The sequence below is a fragment of the Diabrotica virgifera genome, chromosome 9, assembly GCF_917563875.1.
Source record: "Diabrotica virgifera virgifera chromosome 9, PGI_DIABVI_V3a".
NCBI classification, from domain to species: domain Eukaryota; kingdom Metazoa; phylum Arthropoda; class Insecta; order Coleoptera; family Chrysomelidae; genus Diabrotica; species Diabrotica virgifera.
The window spans coordinates 21,502,053-21,524,140 of NC_065451.1; the positions used below are offsets into that span (position 1 = coordinate 21,502,053).

Consider the following 22,088-nt stretch of genomic DNA (forward strand, 5'->3'; position numbering starts at 1 on the left):
CATTCAAAAGATCGACCCCTTGGACATCAAAAGAAGTTTGCCAGTGAACAAATCAAAAAACGTGAGGGTCTTCAAACTTTCTCCTATAAAAATTTTGATTGAAACGACTACTTTGAGTTAATTAACTAACAAGAATGTCACCTTACAGAACCACCTATATTCTCTAGATTTTCGAGTGACAATCTGCGAGATTTTATTAAGAATAATAACTTAGACCCTTTTAACATTGAGATTGAGAAATATCACTGCCACAAACAATGTGTAGAACGATGTGTCAAGCTTGTGACACAAGCTTCTCTAGTAGTTTGTGGAGCGTATTCGAGGGATGGATTTATAAAAACTCGAATTGATTCCAGAAAAACTATGCCTCACTTTAATGCTAAATCGGAAGACATCTTCGAATAGAATGCTTTTACCATATTTTTTTGTAATATTTATATACCTAATTTTGTACTTTGCTTTATATTTATTTTGGTATTAAAAAACTTTGGTGACGTCAGGGAGACGGATAAGTTAGGCTATTTTGTTATAAAAAGAATGTTTTAGTATTCTTTTCTTATAAGTAAAATTTATATTCTATTAAGGCTATGGGTACATAATTCGCAAATATTTTACGTGTATCCCTACTTTTTCTGTCTTTACACGGCAAATTACGTGTAGTAAAATTCACACTGGTATGGATATGTAAACATTACTAGAATGTCATTCTACTTGAAAATGTCATCATTAATTTAAAGAGATGGGTTTTGAATGTTCTTGGATAACTGTTATTTTTATAATTGCAAATTATTAATTCAGTTAATAAATGTGATAATTTTTTCACTAACTATGTATTCAGTGATTGTAATAATTTATTTGTACAACAAAGACTAATACTCAATCGAGGAAAGCGGAAAAGTGTTAAAGTGATTTTTTAATAATACATATATTTTTATGGAACGCTTACGATTTTGAACATCTTTAACAACAAAATACTTGGATCACAGAATATACTGACTGACAATATATGCTGACAATATTATATTCGGCTGAGTGCGTTGTAAGACAAAGATAGATTTGGAAAATATTACCACGGCATTGTGTTCATTTTTTTCAAATCCTGAAAAAACCAATAAATATTTTTGAAAAATTTAAACGCAGAATGAAAGACTAAATTATTACCGAGGGCCGAAAGTCCCTTAGAATAAATAAAAAGTTTATTTTGAATGATATATTTGAAATTAAAAATCACATTAAATTTTCTCTTAGTTTTTCACCCCTGTAACTTATTAAAATAAACATTATAGAAGTTTTTAGGGACTTTCGGCCCTCGCTAATAACGTAATCTTTCATTCTGCGTTTAAATTTTTCAAAAATACTTATTAATTTTCTCAGGATTCGAAAAAAATAAATCCCCATTTAAATAGCATTGCAGCCGAAAATACGTACCGATCCTCTTAAGTAAAATTTTTAATTGCTTTACGAAACCAGAAAATATTTTAGAATTTTAACCGAATCATAGGCGTAACCAGGATGATCCTAAGGGGGGGGTTACAACTACCTGAAAGGGGGGGGGTTACAACTACTGGAAGGTCTCTGAGGGCTATGGTGTTAAGCGTATAGAGCTCAAAGTACATCCCAATGGGGGGGTACAACCCCCAAAACCCCCCCCCTGGTTACGCCTATGAACCGAATTTATTTATTAATAAGATATTACATTTCCCTTACAAAAGAAATTCACATATTAATGTATTTTTTCTAATTTTTAGTTGCCGTGGGGGGCAGAAAATATTTTTTTATTTCAACGTAATTTTACTAAAATACTAAGGCAACTTTTGTGAGCTATTACATTTTCATTTCGAAATAAAAATTTTTTCCTCTGCTAACATTTTTTCAAAATTTTTAATTGTCTTGGGGGGGGGGGGGCAGAAGATATTTTCCAATTTTGAAAAAATTTTGCCAAAATACTTAACAGTTGATTGGGCAACTTTTGTAAGGTATTACTTTTCCATCGCAAAAAAAATTTTTTTCGTCTTAATTCTTAATAGTTGATTGGGCAACTTTTGTAAGGTATTACTTTTCCATCGCAAAAAAAAATTTTTTCGTCTTTTTCGATGCACCCTAATCATCTTTGGCTTTTACAACTCTTCGTGAGTCTTTGCCGCGTTTACTATTCTCTTCCATTGGTTCCGATCCTGTGCTACTATTTCCCATGGTCTCACTTCCATCTTCTCCAAGGCTTCTCTGACTGCATCTTTTCACCTTTTTTAGACCATCCTGCTGGTCTTCTACCGTCTGATCTTTTCCAAAATACATTGCTAATCAGTCTGTCGTCATCACTCCGTACCACGTGGCATGTCCATCTTAAGTCTATTGGATTTTATGTATCTCACGATGTTTCCCTGCCCGAAGAGAGTCTCTAATTCATTGTTGTAACTGCTCCTCCATTCCTCTGTCACACTGTCCCAGCAAGAACCATATTTATATAACTCACAGGATTTTTGCATTCCAATACTAATTGTTTATTGATTGAATAATTGATATTTGCAGTCTTAATTTAGATTTTTTTAGCCTTTTTATAATGATGATAGGGAGTATAATGCTCTATTCCCCGCAGCTATCCCTGCGGAGGCCTGTTAATACTATTAAAAAATAAATAACAAATATTGGAAGTTCGACTCACCTTCGAACTACAGTATACACTTCAGTGTTTAAGTCAACTTCCTTCAAGTAATTTGAGCAAACACCATAATGTAAGTCACTTGCTCCATCTAAAACAAATATTAATTTTATTAGTCTATTAAATCAAAAATAATTTTGAGTGCTTGAAACACATTAGTATACTAAAAACATTTAATGTTGTTAGCCATCTTGTGATCTAGAGTTGAATGTCGACCTGGAGAAGATACGTATTTGGTGAAGATTATGTGAACGAATTACGAAGGAGAATGAACGATATATTATTTGAGTTCCTATCCTCAGGTAGCTAGTGATAGAATGAATAACCGGTACGATACTTAAGACAACAAGGAATGATTTACGAATAATGATAGAGTCTGGCTCTATAATCCAAAGAAGCGCAAGGAGATTAACGATATCATCTACCGAATAAGTAAGATTCTGAGGGAAAAACCGATAATAATACTCCATAACCAGCTGGCGTTATTTAAAGGAGACCACCGCGTAGATGAAGAGTAGAAACAAACCAAGTCCAAGAAGTACCTAACCTCACATTTGAAGAATTCATGGGGCCCATGGAGGTACCAGTAAAGCAAGACATGGTGTTACCACTATGAACAAAAAAAAGCAATATCTACTCGCACTTTCAGATGACTTCTCATTGGCCCATACTATGCCGGCCAGTATTAAAGATGCACAAGGGTTGGCATCCATCTTTCGAAGAAAGTTTGGTCGAGTTGCAGAAATTCAATGGCAAATACCAGCTCCCGGCAAAGCTTTGAAACTCCAAGATGCATCACGTTACCTTTTCTATCTTGAAACAAAAACACTGTCCATGACTAACCTATCTATCAAGATATATGGAAGGCATTACTCCAATTGAGAGAACACGTGTTGCAATCCAACATACAAAAGTTAGCCATACCAAAGCTAGAGTGCCGGTAATTAGATTGGAGGGTTGTCCGCAATACGGTGGAAAAAATCTTTAAAGACACTGACGTCCAGTGACTAGTCTGTTGGACTCTGCATGATCTGCACAGCTGGGAGCTGCGGATAGCATCCAGTTCCAGTCTCGACAAGGTTCTAGGAGAAACCATCTCTTAAGTAGGGTGTAATGTTACGCCAACCTTAACGCTACGGCTGTCCTGTGACGTCGAGAGAATTCCATTGGATTCTGGAAGCGTTTCGAAGAGTGTAGCGAACTATATAAGCGCAATTAGCATTTTTACATTACATAAATTTATATGGTTAAATCAGTAAACTTTATAAAGTCATCGCGTTTTAATGTCAGTGTTAAGAAGACTTTAAATAAATTAAAATAAACATTAAACATCTTTATCTCAAATTTTGGTACATAACATTACATGTGTTTGAACCAGTTAATCACCTTGTACATAGATAACTTCAAAATACCTAAAATTATTATTATTATTCTTATTTTATACTATACCTTGAGTTTTATATTGTACAACAGCTACTGTCAGATGGATTTCATTGGGATTTAGGCGCTGACTTGAAGATATAGAGTAATATCTCGGTTGAAGTAAACTTAATTGTGCGGAAAGGAGAGCGGCATGAGGTAGAACCGAGGGGAATTGATTTAAAACTTCTAACAGATGGGGGTACCTCCAGTGTCGCCATTCTTCATATGAAGCGGAGTCCTTAAAACAAAATCCAGTTAGTAAGCAATACAATATATGTAGTATAGGTAGTAGTGGGACCTGATTTCACTACCGGCGATTCAATCACCGTGATTTATAAATCACCGATAACTACCTTTCCTGGCTAACTTCGATTATCGTGATCAGTGACAAGATATATCGGATATAAATTTTACGGACTCACAAAACGTGATTATACAATAAATATTACGATACTCTCGGTGAACGTGATTTGGTGAACGGTGACTAACATCTGAGGATTCACCAACGAACGGTGAATTTGAGGAAATGTGAAATACAAGGTATTTTATGTTATTAGGTAATACGCATTGAATATTTTTTTAAGTTTATTTAAAGAGAAAGCGTTGTCAAGAAAGCTTTCTAAGTAGTGCTTTTTAAATGAATCACTGTATTGTTCTTCTCCTCTTCTTCTTCTTTTTGTGTATACATGACACTGTTTTTTAATGTGCCTTTAATAAGTTGTCGTTTCATCGTTTTCGTGGTTTTACCACTGATCGTCTTCCTATTGGGGAACCGTCTTTCTCCGTCCTTACTACTCTATTTGTTGTTATTCGACTTATGTAGTCATTCCATTCTACCCTTCTGTTTCTTACCCAGTTATTAATGTTATCCACCGAATATCTGTATTTCTATCTCTGTCCCATAGTGTCTTACCATCGATTTTTCGAAGGGTATCTCTGCTGTTTCGAGCAATATTTTTGTCCTCTCTTTGTCAGGTCGTATTTCTGCCGCGTATGTCATTATTGATCTTATGACTGTTTTGTAAATTCTGCCTTTAATTTCTTTCTATGATATTTTTATTTCTCCATATTGTGTCATTCACTATTCAGGCAACCTGCGGCTCTGTTTGCTCTATTCACTTGATCTTCCACTTCTGTTTCGAGCTTTCCGTAGCTAGATGGTGTGACGCCTAGATATTTACATTATCACTTGTTCTATCTGACCCTCTAGCTCCAATATACATCTTATTGAATTTGCTGTTATAACCATGCATTTTGTTTTTTTTTGGGAAAATTAACCTGGTAAATTTTCTGGCGGTTAATTTAAATTAGTGTAGCATACGTTGTAAATCATCTTCACTTTGAGACTAGAGGGATTAGTATTGCATTGTCTGCATAGCAGATTATTTTAAGTTGGTTTTTTCCTGTTTTGTATCCTTTCTTAGTTCTCATTTTTTTTTATTATTTTATATAGTGTAGGAAACAGAGGTTGAACCTTGCAAAATGGACACAAGTCCGGTTTTATTTTTTTTTCTGTTATATCAAGGGGTGCTTATTATAAGACTAACTTTTTCTGAAAAAATTTCGCCCCGGAACCCCTTTTTTCACCCCTTTAAAGGGGGTAATTTGTGGTTTTTGCGAAACGTAGCCCTTCCTGTACCTTTAACAAAAAATTTTTTTTATAGAAATATGAAGAGGACTATATTTTCTACGATTTATTTCCCGACAGCATATCTCTATCATCCACCGTTTAGCGGGGGTGGCGACCCAAATTTGACAACTTTTTAAAAAAGATGTTTTTAAAAAATATATATTTTTCCCTAACTGTAACGGAATTTAGGAAGAAATCCTGCGGCAATTATTCACAAATAAGTGACTGATTTTTTGGTATAGGTTTCACTTAAGGGTAATTGCACTATTTTCAATTACAGACATTCAATATTAGTAGGTACATATTACAAAAAAACTAAATAAAATGGGGGGTTGAAATTTTTTTTTTGTTTTTTGCTTTTTGATCCATATGGGCATATGCTTCATCAATAGTGCTTTTTAAAAATATATATGGTTATTGCAACATCCCTGCGGAAACCACCCCTATCCTTGAAAATATACTGCAGAAACTACCTCTATCCCTTGGCGAGGATGTTTTTACTATTTTCTCATTACATGCATAGGTAAATAATAATAAATTATATAAAACTTATACAAGGTTAAAGACCACTATTTACTCTAAAAATTAGGTCCTATTCATTTTTTTCGTATAAGCAACCGTTACGGCACAGTGGCGCCGTAAACCTCATATATGCTTTGGCGGGCTCCAGTTTTTGTTTTTTTTTTCGTCATCTGTTCGTTTTATTGATAAAGTACTTATGTAAAATAAAACAATACAGTGTAACCTACAAATTATGACCTATGCACATTTTACAATCTTTGCGCCCCAAAGCCACAGTGGTGGCCCAAAATCAATTTTTGCATATTTTCGCCACCTACACGCATTTTATTGCATTAATGCTACCTTAATTGCACAATATTCACCCTCAAGTGGTCGCTAAGTACTGGCGGATCCAGGAAGGGGTGATATCCCTCACCCCTCTTACAAACCAAGTGATATTATGTACAGCTGGTTCCAAAAAAAACTGATACGACTGTTAAAGCGTATTTTGTAGAAAATTGAGCAGTGTACTTTCTTCTTCTTCTTCTTTTTGTTTTTGGTCTCGCTGCAAGGCAATTACCAGCACGATTTATAGGGGATCTTGATGTAGTCTGGCTCTAAGCCATGTCAAAATGGCTGACTATGTTCTTGTAAAAAGCTTTTGATGAGGTGTGATATAATGAATATGAGTTTAATTATATTTAATTTATTATATTTTGAAGGATAAATACTTATTATTTACATACTGTCACTGTCACTGCCAAATCTTAAAATTTGTCAGATAACTTCAACCTCAAAAAATGGCTGTTTGTTTGTTTATTTTATTATTTGTCGGTCATATTAAATATAATATAATGTCAGACAAATCACACACTGCTCAAGCTCAAAATGATCAAATCTTACTAAGAGTCGTATCAGTTTTTTTAGGAACCAGCTGTACATATAATTAAAGATTATAAAAATATTCATTTATTTTTATAGAAATACAGTAGAACCCCGATTATTCGTGTGCGGATTATCCGGGCTGCGGATTATCCGTGCTATGATTTTCTATTAAATAAATTGCATTTTTGAGGTTTTATCAAAATAGCGTCACTGTACATCACTCGACGGAAACTCTATACGCGGAGAGGGAGACTCATAATGAAAGATTTATTTTTTCTGTTGTCTTTTTATGATAGGGCTATATGTATGGATATGCGTACATATGTATTACAATCAGAAATAAATGTTCGGATTATCCGTGCTTTTTAATTATCCGTACCAACGTCCGGTCCCGAGGAGCACGGATAATCGGGGTTCTACTGTACTTATATTATTATTTTTATAAGAATGGCGTACTTTTTATGCTTTAGCGACAGTGGCGGATCCAGCATCGTTAAGAGGGGGGTGCCAATTGGCTAGATTTCTATAAAAATAAATGAATATTTTATAATCTTTGAATATAATATCACCTGGTTTGAGAGGGGGGGAGGTGATCACCCCATCACCCCTCCCTGGATCCGCCACCGCTTAGCGACTACCTAAGGGTAAATATTGTGCTATTAAGGTAGCATTAATGCAATAAAATGCGTGTAGGTGGCGAAAATATGCAAAAATTGATTTTGGGCCACCACTGTGGCTTTGGGGCGCAAAAAATTGTAAAATGTGCATAAGTCATAATTTGTAGGTTACATTGTGTTGTTTTATTTTACATAAGTACTTTACCAATAAAACGAACAGATGAAAAAAAAAAAACAAAAACTGGAGCCCGCCAAAGCATATATGAGGTTTACGGCGCCACTGTGCCGTAACGGTTGCTTATACGAAAAAAATGAATAGAATCTAATTTTTAGAGTAAATAGTGGTCTTGAACCTTGTATAAGTTTTGTTTAAAAATAATGCATAGGTAATGAGAAACTCGTAAAAACATGCTCGCCAAGGGATAGGGGTAGTTTCTGCAGTATATTTTCAAGGATAGGGGTGGTTTCTGCAGGAATGTCGCATTAACCATATATGTTTTTGAAAAGCACTATTGATGAAGCATATGCCCATATGGATCAAAAAGCAAAAAACAAAAAACGTTTTTCAACCAGACATTTTATTTATTTTTTTTGGCTACAGGGGTTACACTAGGAAATCGCTTTTAGTGTCCATGCATGGGTAATAATAACGTGCACAAAATGATATATGAAGCATATTAATAAAGGGCAATGTGTGTGAAGGATTCCAAGAAAATCACTTTATTTATTAATTCTTATTTTTTTTGGGGTGGTTGCGGGAAAAAAATGGGGGTACATTATACAAATTTGTAAATAGCACCAGTAAATGGGTAATCTCTGAAAGTCTTTTTACTCTAGCATAAATGGTTTACATGGTATAAAAAGGGGTTTTTTAACATGTAACACCCTGTAATTAAAAATAGGGCAATTACCCTTAAGTGAAACCTATACCAAAAAATCAGTCACTTATTTGTGAATAATTGCCGCAGGATTTTTTCCGTTACAGTTAGGGAAAAATATATATTTTTTAAAAACATCTTTTTTAAAAACTTGTCAAATTTGGGGCGCCACCCCTGCTAAACGGTGGATGATAGAGATATGCTGTCGCGAAATAAATCGTAGAAAATATAGTCCTCTCCATATTTCTATAAAAGAAATTTTTTGTAAAAGGTACAGGAAGGGTTACGTTCTGCAAAAACCTCAAATTTCCCCTTTTTAAAGGGGTGAAAAGGGGGGTTCCGGGGCGAAATTTTTTCAGAAAACGTTAGTCTTATAATAAGCACCCCTTGATATACCAGAAAAAAAAATAAAACCGGATTTGTGTCCATTTTGCAAGGTTCAACCTTTGTTTCCTACACTAAATGATTAGGTTGAACAATAAAGGACTCGGGGAATCTTATCAGTCTTATCTCATTATTAGTACATATTATAAATTTACCACACTGTATGATTGGGACAAACCATCTAGTTACGTTACTTTAAAAAAGCAATAGGTATGTTTTTTAGTACATACTACACATAAATGAAAATGATCACGGTCATCGTTGAAAATCACCGTTATTTAAAAATCACAGTCACCGATCACGGTGTGATTTAAAATCACTACATTCACCAACACTAATCGGTAGAATATTCCTAATATAGCTTTTAATATAAGAAAATACAACTTCATCACAGATTCCATCTATTCCATCACAGATTCCGTCTATGTAAAAATTCATTAATTATAAACCAAATTATGACAGAAACTTAAAATAAATCATAGTCTAGTATAGTACTTACTGTGGCAAGTAAAGTTAGTTGTTTCTTATCCTCTTCACTAGTTGCTATGGATGCGAAGTATTTTAATAAATTTGGTGTTGCTGGAGTGGTAATATCTAAGTACCTCTGATATAGTTCCCTAATGGAACAACTGGGTAATCTTTGATGGGGTTTCCAATTCCTAACGATACCTAAAAAATACAAAAAATGTTAAAATTAAGATCGACTCATCATCATCATCATCTTCTTCTTGTGCCACTCCTAGCGGACGTTTGAAATCGTCAAGGCTATCCTGACCTTGTTTATTGCTGATCTAAAGAGTTTATTAGTGGTGCAGCCAAACCACTCTCTCAAATTCTGCAACCATGACATTCTTCTACGGCCTGGATTCCGTTTTCCTTCTATTTTTCCGTGCATTATATTTTAAAGTAATGTGTATTTATGTTATCAGGTGACCAAAATATTCGAATTTTCTTCGTTTTATCGTTAACCAAATTTCTGGGTCTTTTCCTATCCTTCCTGTTACTTCAAGGTTGATACTTTTTTCAATTTGAATGCCGTTTATACTAATTTGTGCTGGTTGTGTCATGTTTTACTGAAGACCATAGTTCAGAGAAATAAGGAAAAAAAATATCCTGTTGGTGACACAACCCCCCTTCAGGCCGAAACCATTTTTTGAGTAGTATGGACATCCATAATAATAACCTATATATTTCCTGCAGCCGATTTTGATGATATACATAGTTATAAGCAAATAAAGATCAAAAAACGGTAAATTTTCGCTTTTTTCGTCTATTACAAAAAAGTTACGCATTTTAAACAAATTTAAGAGTAAGAAACTCATAAATCGTATAAAAAACTTCAATACGGCGTTTCCTGAATATGTCTATATTGTCTATCCTTCTTGGTTGCTGAGAAAATTGCAAAATAAATCATACATTTTGAGTTTTTATAAATATTCATAATTTATGTAAAAATTAACTTAGAACCTTCTTATTACTAGGAATACTGAGACTTCTGGTGCTTACATCATACCCTAAATTTCAAAGCAATTGGTCAAATAATTTAAAGGTTATTTCATTTGTTTATCACAAATTAATCTTTTTTGCAACACTATAAGTCAGAAAATGATGAATCAAGTATATTCAAATGGGAAATAAGCCACAATTTTACCTAAAAATGATTTTATTAACGTTTCGACGCCCAAGTCGGGTGTCGTTGTCAAAATACAAAATAATACTAAATAAACAAAAATGTTGTTGCTTAGTAAAAAATTCTTCTAATAATTTATTTAATCTGACTCATTTATATCGGCAATTCAGACACGTATTATACATTTTAAAGTAGACGACTTTAAAATGATATTGCCAATATTGATGAGTTGCGTTCCTGGTACGACTTTACTAAAAGATAGTTCATTCGATTACATGAAATCAATCCCAACTCAAGAATATCCGCCACAAAAAATCATAGCATGTGATCTGTCTTTAAAAAGACAACCAAATGCAACGGTGGCACTGAAATTCTCGCGTTAGAGATTCCATAGTAAATCACGAGGGAAAACCAGGAAAAACCTCGTGATACTATCCCGACATCGTAAGTATTTGGGTTTACATTTAGTTTACTCTCAAAACTAATACCAAATTCTGACTTGATATTTTAAATTTTAAATAATACTAAAATACTAAATATGTACTAACTCGATATGTTACTGATTTACTAATTGTGGTATTTTCTTTCTATTGACTTCCTCCTTTAATATGGGTAACCACATCCTACTGCATTCTACCGAGGAATTTGCGACACAATTGGTTTCATTTAGCATAATTAGAGCCGCTTCTTTGATTTTTCTCTTTTTACTATCTGCTTCTTTTAGGACTATACTTGAATCTCTCCACTGAACTCTATGTTCATTATCCCATGCGTGTTGACATATTTGAGATCTATCAAATTCTCTATTTTTTATATAAGACTGATGTTCATTTACTCTAACGTCTAATGGTCTTGACGTTTCACCTATATAAAATTGTTCGCATTCACAAGGTATTTTATAAATACAATTCTTTGTTCTTTCTTGTTCACTGTTAGGTTTAGTTTTAGATAAAATTGTGGCTTATTTCCCATTTGAATATACTTGATTATAAAAATGCCACAAGAAAATAGCTTCAGAACAACATTATGAAAATGATGAAGTTACAGTAATACTTTGGATAGTTTATGAAAGAAGAAGATTACACTATTAATTTAATTAAAAAAATGACAAAAAATAATTCTAAATATTGCAAAATTATTTTGCAAGAACATATGAAATAAAAAAAGGGGGGGCTAACTTCGTCCCTAATTCTAAATGTGTATAAAAATTCAGTCTTTCTAAATATGAAAAAATAATTTTTCTACGGGTAACGGTTAAAAAGTAATTCTAATTAACAAATTGAAAAGTCTCAGATGCAGAATCCACCAATTTAATAAAAATTAAAATGGTAAATAGTAATTTAAACCTGAGACTTTTCGTGTAGAAAGTTCTTACTGGTATATCCTTAATCTGCGACTTTTTCAATTAATAAGACAGCAGACTACGAATATAGAAAACGAAAGGGAAACGATCACATTCCGCCTTCATTCGTCTAAGAAAAAAGACAGCAGAGGAACTTTCAGTACTCAAACCGAGTAAAGGAAATAAAAATAATAAATGATGGTTTTGCTTGTTTTCGATTCAGAGGGTTGCACACCCGCTAGACAGGCTGTTTCTACCATTTCAGGCGTCTTCAGTAGCGTTTGTTAGCGTGCACACCTCTAACCCTCTGAATCGAAAACAAGCAAAACCATCATTTATTATTTTTAATTCGAATTGTTTAATAAGTAAGCAAAAAATCCACATGTTTTGCAAAATAATTTTACACTGTTTATAATTACTTTTTCTCATTTTTTTAATTAAGTTAATAGTATAAATGTTCTTCTTTCACAAGCTATCCGAAGTATTACTGTAACCTCATAATTTTCTGACTTATAGTGTTGCAAAAAAATGAATTTGGAATAAACAAATTAAATTGCTTCGAAATTTAAAATATAATTTAAGCACAAGAAGTCTCAGCATTCCGTGTAATAAGAAGGTTCTAACTTGATTTTTACATAAGTTATGAACATTTATAAAATCTCAAAATTTATGACTTATTTTGCAATTTTCTAATCAACAAATAAGGATAGACATATTCCTTCTTCTTCTTAAGGTGCCGAGACCGCTTGTCGATCGTTGGCTCTCATGTTGCGCAGCATATTAATAATCATTGTCTTATTTACAGCCGCACGAAATAGTTCAGTGCTAGTTTTCCCAAACCATTGGCGTAGGTTTTTAAGCCAAGAAGTTGTACGGCGGCCCACACTTCTTTTTCCCATTATTTTACCTTGCATGACAAGGTGAAGTATGTCATATTTTTCTGGGTGACGCATTATATGACCAAAGTATTCCAATTTGCGCCTTTTAACCGTGTTCACTACTTCGCAACTTGTATTCAAACGTTGCAAAACCCTTTCGTTTGTGACTCTTTCTACCCAACTGATCTTCAGAATACGGCGGTAGACCCACATTTCAAATGCTTCTAGGTTTTTTAAAAGCGATTCTGTCAGTGTCCATGCTTCAACCCCGTAAAGTAGTACTGGGAATATATAACATCGGACCATTCTTATCCGAAGTTCCAAATTTAGATCATGACTGCACAGGATTTTCTTAAATTTCATAAAACTTGTTCTTGCTTTGGCAATTCTACTTTTTATTTCTGTACTAGGGTTCCAGCTTTCATTAATATGAGTACCCAGATATACAAGATTACTTACTCGTTCAATTGAGTCATTACCGATTGTTACGTTATAGTTATTATTATTTACGGCTGCCTGTTTACTAATAACCATAAACTTTGTTTTTCTTGCGTTGAGTTTGAGTCCATATATCGCGCAGAATGCCACCATTCGATTCAATAACGCTTGAAGATGTTCAATTGATCCAGTCAGCAACAAGGTGTCATCTGCGTATCTGATATTGTTCATAAGCATACCATTAATGAGTATTCCCTCTTTTGCGTTTTCCAAGACTTCATTTAAGATTGTTTCAGCGTAAAGATTAAACAACATTGGTGACAATATACAGCCTTGTCGAACTCCGCGCTTGATTTTTACTTCTTCAGAGCACTGATTCGCAACCCTAATACATGCAGCCTGGCCCCAATACAAATTTGCGATTATTCTAATGTCCCTACCGTCCAGACCGGTAGTTTTGAGAATATGTAGCATTTTTTCATGGCGAACTTTATCAAAGGCCTTTTCAAAATCAATCGCGCACATGAAAACGTCATGATTTACATCTCTGCATCTCTGAATTAAAACTTGGGTTGCGAATAGTGCATCACGCGTTCCAAGGCCACAGCGAAAACCGAATTGAGTACTTGAGATTCTTTCCTCAATTTTTCTATATGTTCTTTGATGAATGATTCTAAGAAACGTTTTCAATACATGACTCATTAGGCTGATGGTGCGATAGTCGCTGCATTTTGTGGCTCTGTGTTTTTTTGGTAGTACAACAAATGAGGATTTAAGCCAATCTTTAGGAATTTTTCCGCTTTCATAGATTAAGTTGAACAATTTCGTAAGTATCTTAGATACTACTATCTAAAGTAGACATATTCAGCGAACGCCATATTGAAGGTTTTTATATGGTTTATGAGTTTCTTATTCTCAAATTTGTTTAGAATGCTTCACTTTTTAGTAATAGACGAAAAAAGCGAAAATTTACCGTTTTTTGATTTTCATTTGTTTATAACTACTATGTATATCATCAAAATCGGCTGCAGGAAACTTATAGGTTATTAATATAGATGTCCATACTACTCAAAAAATTTGGTTTCGACCTGGAGGGGGATGTGTCACGAGAAAAATCTTATATCTCTGGACTAATACTTGATTTTTTTGATATTGATGTTTATGCCATAATTGTTGCAGGAATATTTATGTTTGTAAGTAATCGTTGTAATTCCTTTACTGTTATTGCAACTAGTACAGAGTCGTCCTCGTATCGAATATTATTTACAATCTTCCTCAACTAATCACTCTCTGTAGTTTTATCTTGTCTGTTTTTACTTCCGTTAAAAAAGAATATTTTTATTATCTTTATAACTAAATATTTATAATTAAAAAAAATTAAATCACTTGGTTTGAGAGGGGGTTGATCGACCCCATTACCGTTACTTGGATTCACCACTGAAGATTTGTGAGCAATGTAGTTCGTAACCGAAATTAAAAAGTGCATTATACAATAAGCAAAATTATCACTGACTTACCATTTGATGTAGTGGTCTCCTCCATCAATTGCAACTCTACAGGAACATCGGGATTGTCAGCACCCCTTAACTTCTTAATGACTCCATCCACAAGTTCTGACCTATTCAATGGATAGACGGCAAGATGATCACCAGGTTTGTATGACGAAGTTGAAGAAAATTCCAGAAGCATCGTGGATTTTGGATCATTTTTTTTATGTAAATTGGTTCTTCGAATAAGTTTTGTTGCGTTTATCTAAATAAATTAATCAATTTAAATCAAGGAAATTAAAAATAATACTAAAAATAAAACCTTTATTGAGACCAAGTTTCTAGTAACGCCTTCGTGGTTTCGATTATTTACAAACCAACCGAATGCTGAAATCAAAGAAGGCCTGGGGAAATCTATAATTTGCATCTTACTTCGTACTTATTCAGCGTGGCAAGATTTCAACGAAAAATAGGTCCCGTATACTTAGTTAGGAGTAAGACTAATAGAAAATAATAATTTCGATGCACAACGAAATTAAGAGACATTTTATATTTCAGTTGTTCATTCAGAGAGCATCATAATCATCCTTATCGGTTTCAAGCTCAGTAGCTTTCTTCAGAGAGTGTTTATAACTGAAATATAAGATGTCTCTTGATTTAGTCTTGCAACGAAGTTATTATTTTCTTTTTACTTGTTCTGTTAGTCCATTCTTTCACGGTTTTTGCTCTAAATTTTAAAGAACGGCTTGGATTGAGATGAATATTGGTATACGTATAGCTTACATGTCAAAGAAAAAAAAAAGATATTGTACCGATGTGTGCTTTTGCCCTGGGGGTGACTTTCACCCCCTATTGGGGGTGAAAAAATATATGTCCAAAATAAGTCCGGCAATGGGTAAACTGACTAATTTTAAGTAACTTTTGTTCTATAGAGCTTTTTCGCCAAGTCAAAATTTTTCGAGTTATTTGCGAGTGAATATGTTCATTTTTCAACAAAATAACCACATCTTTAGACGGTTTTTCGCAAATAACTCAAAAAGTAAGTATTTTGTCGACAAAACGTTCCTAGCAAAAATATAGCTCATAAAAAAGTAAAAAAAAACGCGTTAGGTGTACGCGTTAGGTCTCTGGATCTCGTAGAACCAGAGTTATAGCCAATCAAAAATATATTCATATTCACCAAATTTCAAATAGAATAATTCGACGTGAAATATCCAAAAAATTAAACACTTTTTGAGGAAAATCCATTATAACTTTTTTAAAGTGTTTAAAAAAAGCTTTATTTCTGTTTTTACAAAAAGTTTGTAGCATTAAATTTAAGCAAGTTACGTTCAAAATAAAGATGGTCCCTTTTGTTTTTGCAAAAAAAAATCAGGAAGACCACCCCCTAATTAGCAACTTAAATGCAATTAATCGTTACCGCTCCACAAATTATTTTACTTATGTTGTGTTTATATGATCTGTAAAATTCATCGATTCAAAGTGCTTATTTTTGAAAAAATTTGGTTTCAAAGTAAAATTTTTAAAAATTGAAATTTTAAAAAATATGCTTTTTTTCAAAATAACTTAAAAATTGTAAGAGATACCAAAAATCTCGAAAAACAGAAAAAGTCAATTTTCTTTTCTGAATATCGTGTATTTTTTTATTTTTCTGTTAGACAAAAATTGATTAAGATTTGTTGTTTCTAAATTTGCATACATTCGTGATCAGTGACTCGTTCAACCCCTTTTAACTATAGCCCTTTCAATAATAAGGACTTTGAACCGATGAAACTTACAGATCATATAAAGAATATATACAGGAGTCAAGCAACTTGTGAAGTCGTAACGATTAAGTTCATTTAAGATACTAATTAGGGGGTGATTTTCTCGATTTTTTTACCAAAACCAAAAGGGACTAACTTTATTCTGAGCCTAACTTGTTTAATTTTGATGCTAGAATTTTTTTTATAAAACAAAAATGAAGCTCTTTTTAAATAAGTTGAAATGAGTTTTCCCCGAAATGTGCTTCATTTTTGGTTATTTCACGTTAAATTATTGCATTTGGAATTTGACGAATATGAACCTATTTTTCATTAGCTATAACTCTGCTTCTATTAGGTGTAGAGACGTGATATATACACCATTTTTTTTAAATATTTACAGGCTATATTTTTGCAAAGAATGTTTTTTCGACAAAATACTTACTATTTGAGTTATTTTCGAAAAACCGTCTAAAAGCGTGGTTATTTTGTTGAAAAAATGAACATATTCACTGGCAAATAACTCAAAAAGTATTGACTTAGTGAAAAAACTCTATAGAACAAAAGTTACTTAAAATTAGCCAGTTTATCCATTTGCTGACTTTCTTTGGACGAATATTTTTTCACCCCCAAGAGGGGGTGAAAACCACCCCCAGGGCAAAAGCACATAACGGCACAATATCACGTTTTTTGTTTAACTTGTTAGCTATGTGTATGCCAAATTTCATGTCAATCCAAGCGGTTCTTTAAAATTTAGAGGTTTTGCAATATTTTACTGTTAAAGAACGGACTATGTATGATTATTATTTTCTATTAGTCTTACTCTTAACTGAGTAAGTGTTCGTTGGAATTTTGCCACGCTGAACAGTCAGGAAGTGAGATGCAAATTATAAATCTCCCCGGGCCTTATTTGATTTCAGTATTCGGTTGGTTTGCAAATAATAGAAACCACAAAGGCGTTACAGAGACTTGGTCTCGACAAAAGATTTATTTTTAATATTATTTTTAATTTTATTAAAATAAAATAAGTCCCACCACCATCGATAACGGTCTACACCAGGGGTTCCCGACCTTCTATTAGCAACTGCGTACCACCTAAAATATTTTGAAGGTTTTGGCGTACCACCAAACCAGAATACACCAGGACCGTACCAGAAACAAAGAAACATGTCCATTGGCTTGTTTTATTTTAATTTTTAATTTTAACTTTATATTTAATTATTCATTCACTTTTCCAAACCTTCTCAAGACAACAATAAATAGAATGACTTATTGATATGAATGAATTATTTAATGATAATGATAAAGGATTCGATTGGTCTTGTATGAGTTGTAGACGGGTTGGGAACCAAATAAAAGATCTGAAAGCATTAATTCTAACTTTACAAACTGATATTCAAGCACTTAAAAATGAAAACCAATCAATGAAGAATTCTACAAACATGTTGGTTATGGAAGAAGTCATTCAGGAAATAAATGAGCGTAGAAAACGCAAACGCAATGCTATTTTATTTGGTGTACCTGAGCAAAATACTCAGCTCACTCCCAACAGTCGCAATGATAAGGACACACAGGAAGTCCAAACAATAATTCAGAGTATGAATACTAACGTGAATGTCAATAAACTCAAAATATTTAGGCTTGGACAACCAGCACAAGGTAAAAATCGTCCGATCAAGATAACACTTAAAGATAAAAATGACGTCTCAGCATTAATCAGACAATCCAAGGTTCTAAAAACTGGTATCTACAGCCATGTTTCAATTTCATATGATCGTACCAAAAAAGAAATTGCATACTACAAACAATTAAAGGAAGAATTAGACGCTAAGATCGCAAACAATACAGGACAATTTAGAATTAAATACTTGGACGGCATCCCAAAAATTGTTCCTTTCAACAGATAGGTCCCAACAGTTCCTCCAGCCAAGACCTTCAGGTTTACTATCAGAATGTGCGAGACTTGAATTCTAAGGTATTTGATTTTTACTCTAGTGTTAGTGAATGTGAATTTGACATCATTGCTTTAACGGAAACTTGGCTCAACTCCGATGTTATTAGTTCGGAATTGTTTAATGATGCCTATGAGGTCTTCAGGAAAGATCGAAAGTTCGATGTAGTTAATAAATCAACTGGTGGAGGTGTACTGTTGGCCCTTAAGTCAAACTTCGAGTATGTTTCAACGTTTGATTTTCCTTTTCCACTAGTTGATTTGTTAATTGTGGAATGTCACACAGGAAATAAAAAGTTTTATAAAAAACCAATACAGAAGTAAAAACTTCGAGATGTATTCTGGTATAAAATCGTTTATTTAAAACTATAAAATGTCATCGATTGCAGAACGTTTTCGTTCTAAACAGAACATCTTCAGTGCCTAGAATGAAGTATTTCCACGTTAGTTTAAAGCAAAAGGTTAAAAATGTGACTGTTAAAATGAAAAATGTGGGAATACTTACATCCTGCCGAGTATTTTGAAACTAGCACACTGTAAATAGTGTTAACATCATCATATATGGTTTACATAATGTAATATGTTAAAATGTTATGACTACAAGTCGATGTTAATAGATAAAGTGGAACACATGCTAAAAGAATGTTACTAAGTAAGAAACATTCTGTCACTTCTTTCTTTTTAGATTCTTAGACTTTACTTAACAATAGGATACTGCACACCTACATCCATTACGACCCATTCAGTCAAACTTCTTTCAGACTATAACATTTAAGGTTTATTGCATTCACTATTCTTCTTTTTTCATCTATCTTTTCATTTCCATTCATATCAGGCAACTTCCAATCTCCATTTATCCCAATTTAAAATAATTTTTCACATTTTTCATTTGTTTGATTTCAGTTGCAATCACATACGTTCATAAAGTTCTGCACTTAAATATATTTCATTTAGTTCAGTCTGTTCACTCCACTATCACCAATAGAAATCAATCTCATACTTTTCTATTTCATATACTCATTCAATTTAGATTCTTCTTTACATACTGACACCAACCCACAACTTGACCTATATTGGTAGCTCTCATTCTAATTATTTTATTCACTATTCTACGTTGGTAGACTATCAAGATACATTACTTCCAATTCATTCAGTCCTTTCAAAACTACATAAAGATGAATTAGAGTTTATGTCACATAGTTTAATTTTATTATATTATTACATACTTTTATTCATTTCACAATACTATATACAATCATATCCTTCACACATATATCTACCTCACTAACAGTAATCTTTAGTTATTTAATTTTGTTAACAACTATTTTCCAACTTTTAACAGACATAATTATTCATTACAATAGTATAATAATAAATTTAACACAATAAATAGCCACCTTTTGTATATATACTGTTTTCTCGCAATATTCTACCGTTTACCTTCAACCTGTTGCCTGCTTGCCTTGTTAGGCAACCAACATTTCATCACATAAAAATACTCTTAAATTCTGGTTTTTTCGGTTTGTTTAGCTTTGTTTTTCCACGCAAGTCTAATTATCTTTTATTATGTAGTGTATTTCCTTGTTTCAACAAAACTCAACTTTCATCTCGTCATTTCACATCCGATGACGTCACAACTTAAACCATGTAATATATCTGCATTAAATTTAATGAATCTATAAATTATTCTGGAATAGAGAGTTGCTAATTTAAACTTTACAGTAGATTTTATTATTCAAATAATTTAAATTATTTTTGCAGACAAACCTTCGCATTTTATTAAAAAATCCAAAATCAAATGAAACTTTAACCAAAAATTGGCTTTATCTTGTCATGTCATGTCACCCTTGTCAAATTGTATATCCACTTCATAATTTCTCAGTTGGTCTGTGCCCATTGAATTGGCAAGTACCTAGCATCTTCGAGCAGGGAACCATGGCACCCTTTTAGCATGTGTTCCACTTTATCTATTAACATCGACTTGTAGTCATAACATTTTAACATATTACATTATGTAAACCATATATGATGATGTTAACACTATTTACAGTGTGCTAGTTTCAAAATACTCGGCAGGATGTAAGTATTCCCACATTTTTCATTTTAACAGTCACATTTTTAACCTTTTGCTTTAAACTAACGTGGAAATACTTCATTCTAGGCACTGAAGATGTTCTGTTTAGAACGAAAACGTTCTGCAATCGATGATATTTTATAGTTTTAAATAAACGATTTTATACCAGAATACATCTCGAAGGTTTTACTTCTGTATTGGTTTTTTAAACTATGGTATACAGCCAATTATTGGGATTTTCCCATTGATTTTTTTTTAAGTTTTATGTTGCAGTATTATATATTCCAGACAAATTAAAGCTAAATGATTTTGAATATTTTTTTGAAATGTTAGAGCAACTTGAATTATTTAGTGAAACTGTTATTCTCCTGGGTGTCTTTAACATTCCAAAGTATATCGATCAAAATAGGTCTGATGTGATGACATCGGCAGTGTTAGAATTCATGTGTTTGTTTAATTTAGATCAGTATAAACAGGTGGGAAATAATTTAGATGGATTGTTAGACTTAGTTATATCATCAGATCTGTGTCATGTAAGTCGTGATAATGCACCACTTGTTCAAGAAGATTTACATCATCCAGCATTAATGATAAATATTAACGATTTTCAGAAAAAGGAAACCAGCTTTGTGTCTCATTCCAAATCTAAAAAATATAATTTTAAAAAAGCAAATTTTCCTTTACTGTACCTACTCAGAAATTCTTAATTGCGACTGGAATTTTTTAGACATGTCTGATGATGTAAATACAGTCCTAGAATTATTTTATGCTAAGATATATGAATTATTTGATATGTGTGTACCAATATACAGAAATTATAAACGTCGATATCCTACATGGTATAATACGGAAATAATTAGAATGATAAAGTTGAAATCAAAAAATATCAAAAATTATAAGAAAACAGGGAATATACTTTATATGCATGAATTTAAAAGGTTGCGAAAAATAATAAAACAAATGATTAAAACTGAATATAACGTTTATCTTGAAAAAATTCAGAATAGTATTTCTAACGAATCTAATAATTTCTGGGAATATATGTTCATGCAAAGAATAAAACTTCTAGAATCCCAGGTGAAATGTGTTACAACGGCGATACATTTAATAATCCTCACGATATAATCCATGCTTTTAAGATGTTTTTTGAAAAAGTTTATATAAGTACCTGTCGAAAACAATGTACCTATTTGGTAATCAAGAATGTAGAGATATCTATTTACCCACTATTAATTTTAGCGAATTTCAAGAAAACGAAATTTTGGTAGCATTTCAAAAAATTAAATATAAAATGACGTCCGGACCGGATAATATTCCAGCATTTTTAATCAAAGATTGTTCTCGGGCATTTGTAAAGCCACTTCAAAAAATTTTTAACTTATCAATAAAAACGGGAACTTATCCCGAATTGTGGAAAAATGCAAAAGTATGCCCTGTATTCAAAAACGGAACGAAATCTGATGTATCTAATTAAAGACCGGTATCTTTGTTATCCAATTTTTCAAAGGTTTTCGAAGTAACTATATATAATCGTATATACCCTTCTGTTAGGGGATGGATATCACCTTAT

At 32.8% G+C, this 22,088-nt stretch overlaps 1 protein-coding gene across 1 annotated transcript in view; it reads right to left on the reverse strand.

Annotated features, from left to right (window-relative positions):
- The window catches only part of LOC126891698 (nitric oxide synthase, salivary gland), a 1,179,385-nt gene that overhangs the window by 22,568 nt on the left and 1,134,729 nt on the right, over window positions 1-22,088 (reverse strand). Inside the window, exons 16-19 of the mRNA XM_050660959.1 lie at window positions 14,782-15,016; window positions 9,476-9,645; window positions 4,109-4,319; window positions 2,663-2,750 (exon numbers count right to left, since the gene is read on the reverse strand). Of these exons, the coding sequence (XP_050516916.1) occupies window positions 2,663-2,750; window positions 4,109-4,319; window positions 9,476-9,645; window positions 14,782-15,016 (704 nt within the window). The remainder of the gene's footprint in view (window positions 1-2,662; window positions 2,751-4,108; window positions 4,320-9,475; window positions 9,646-14,781; window positions 15,017-22,088) is intronic.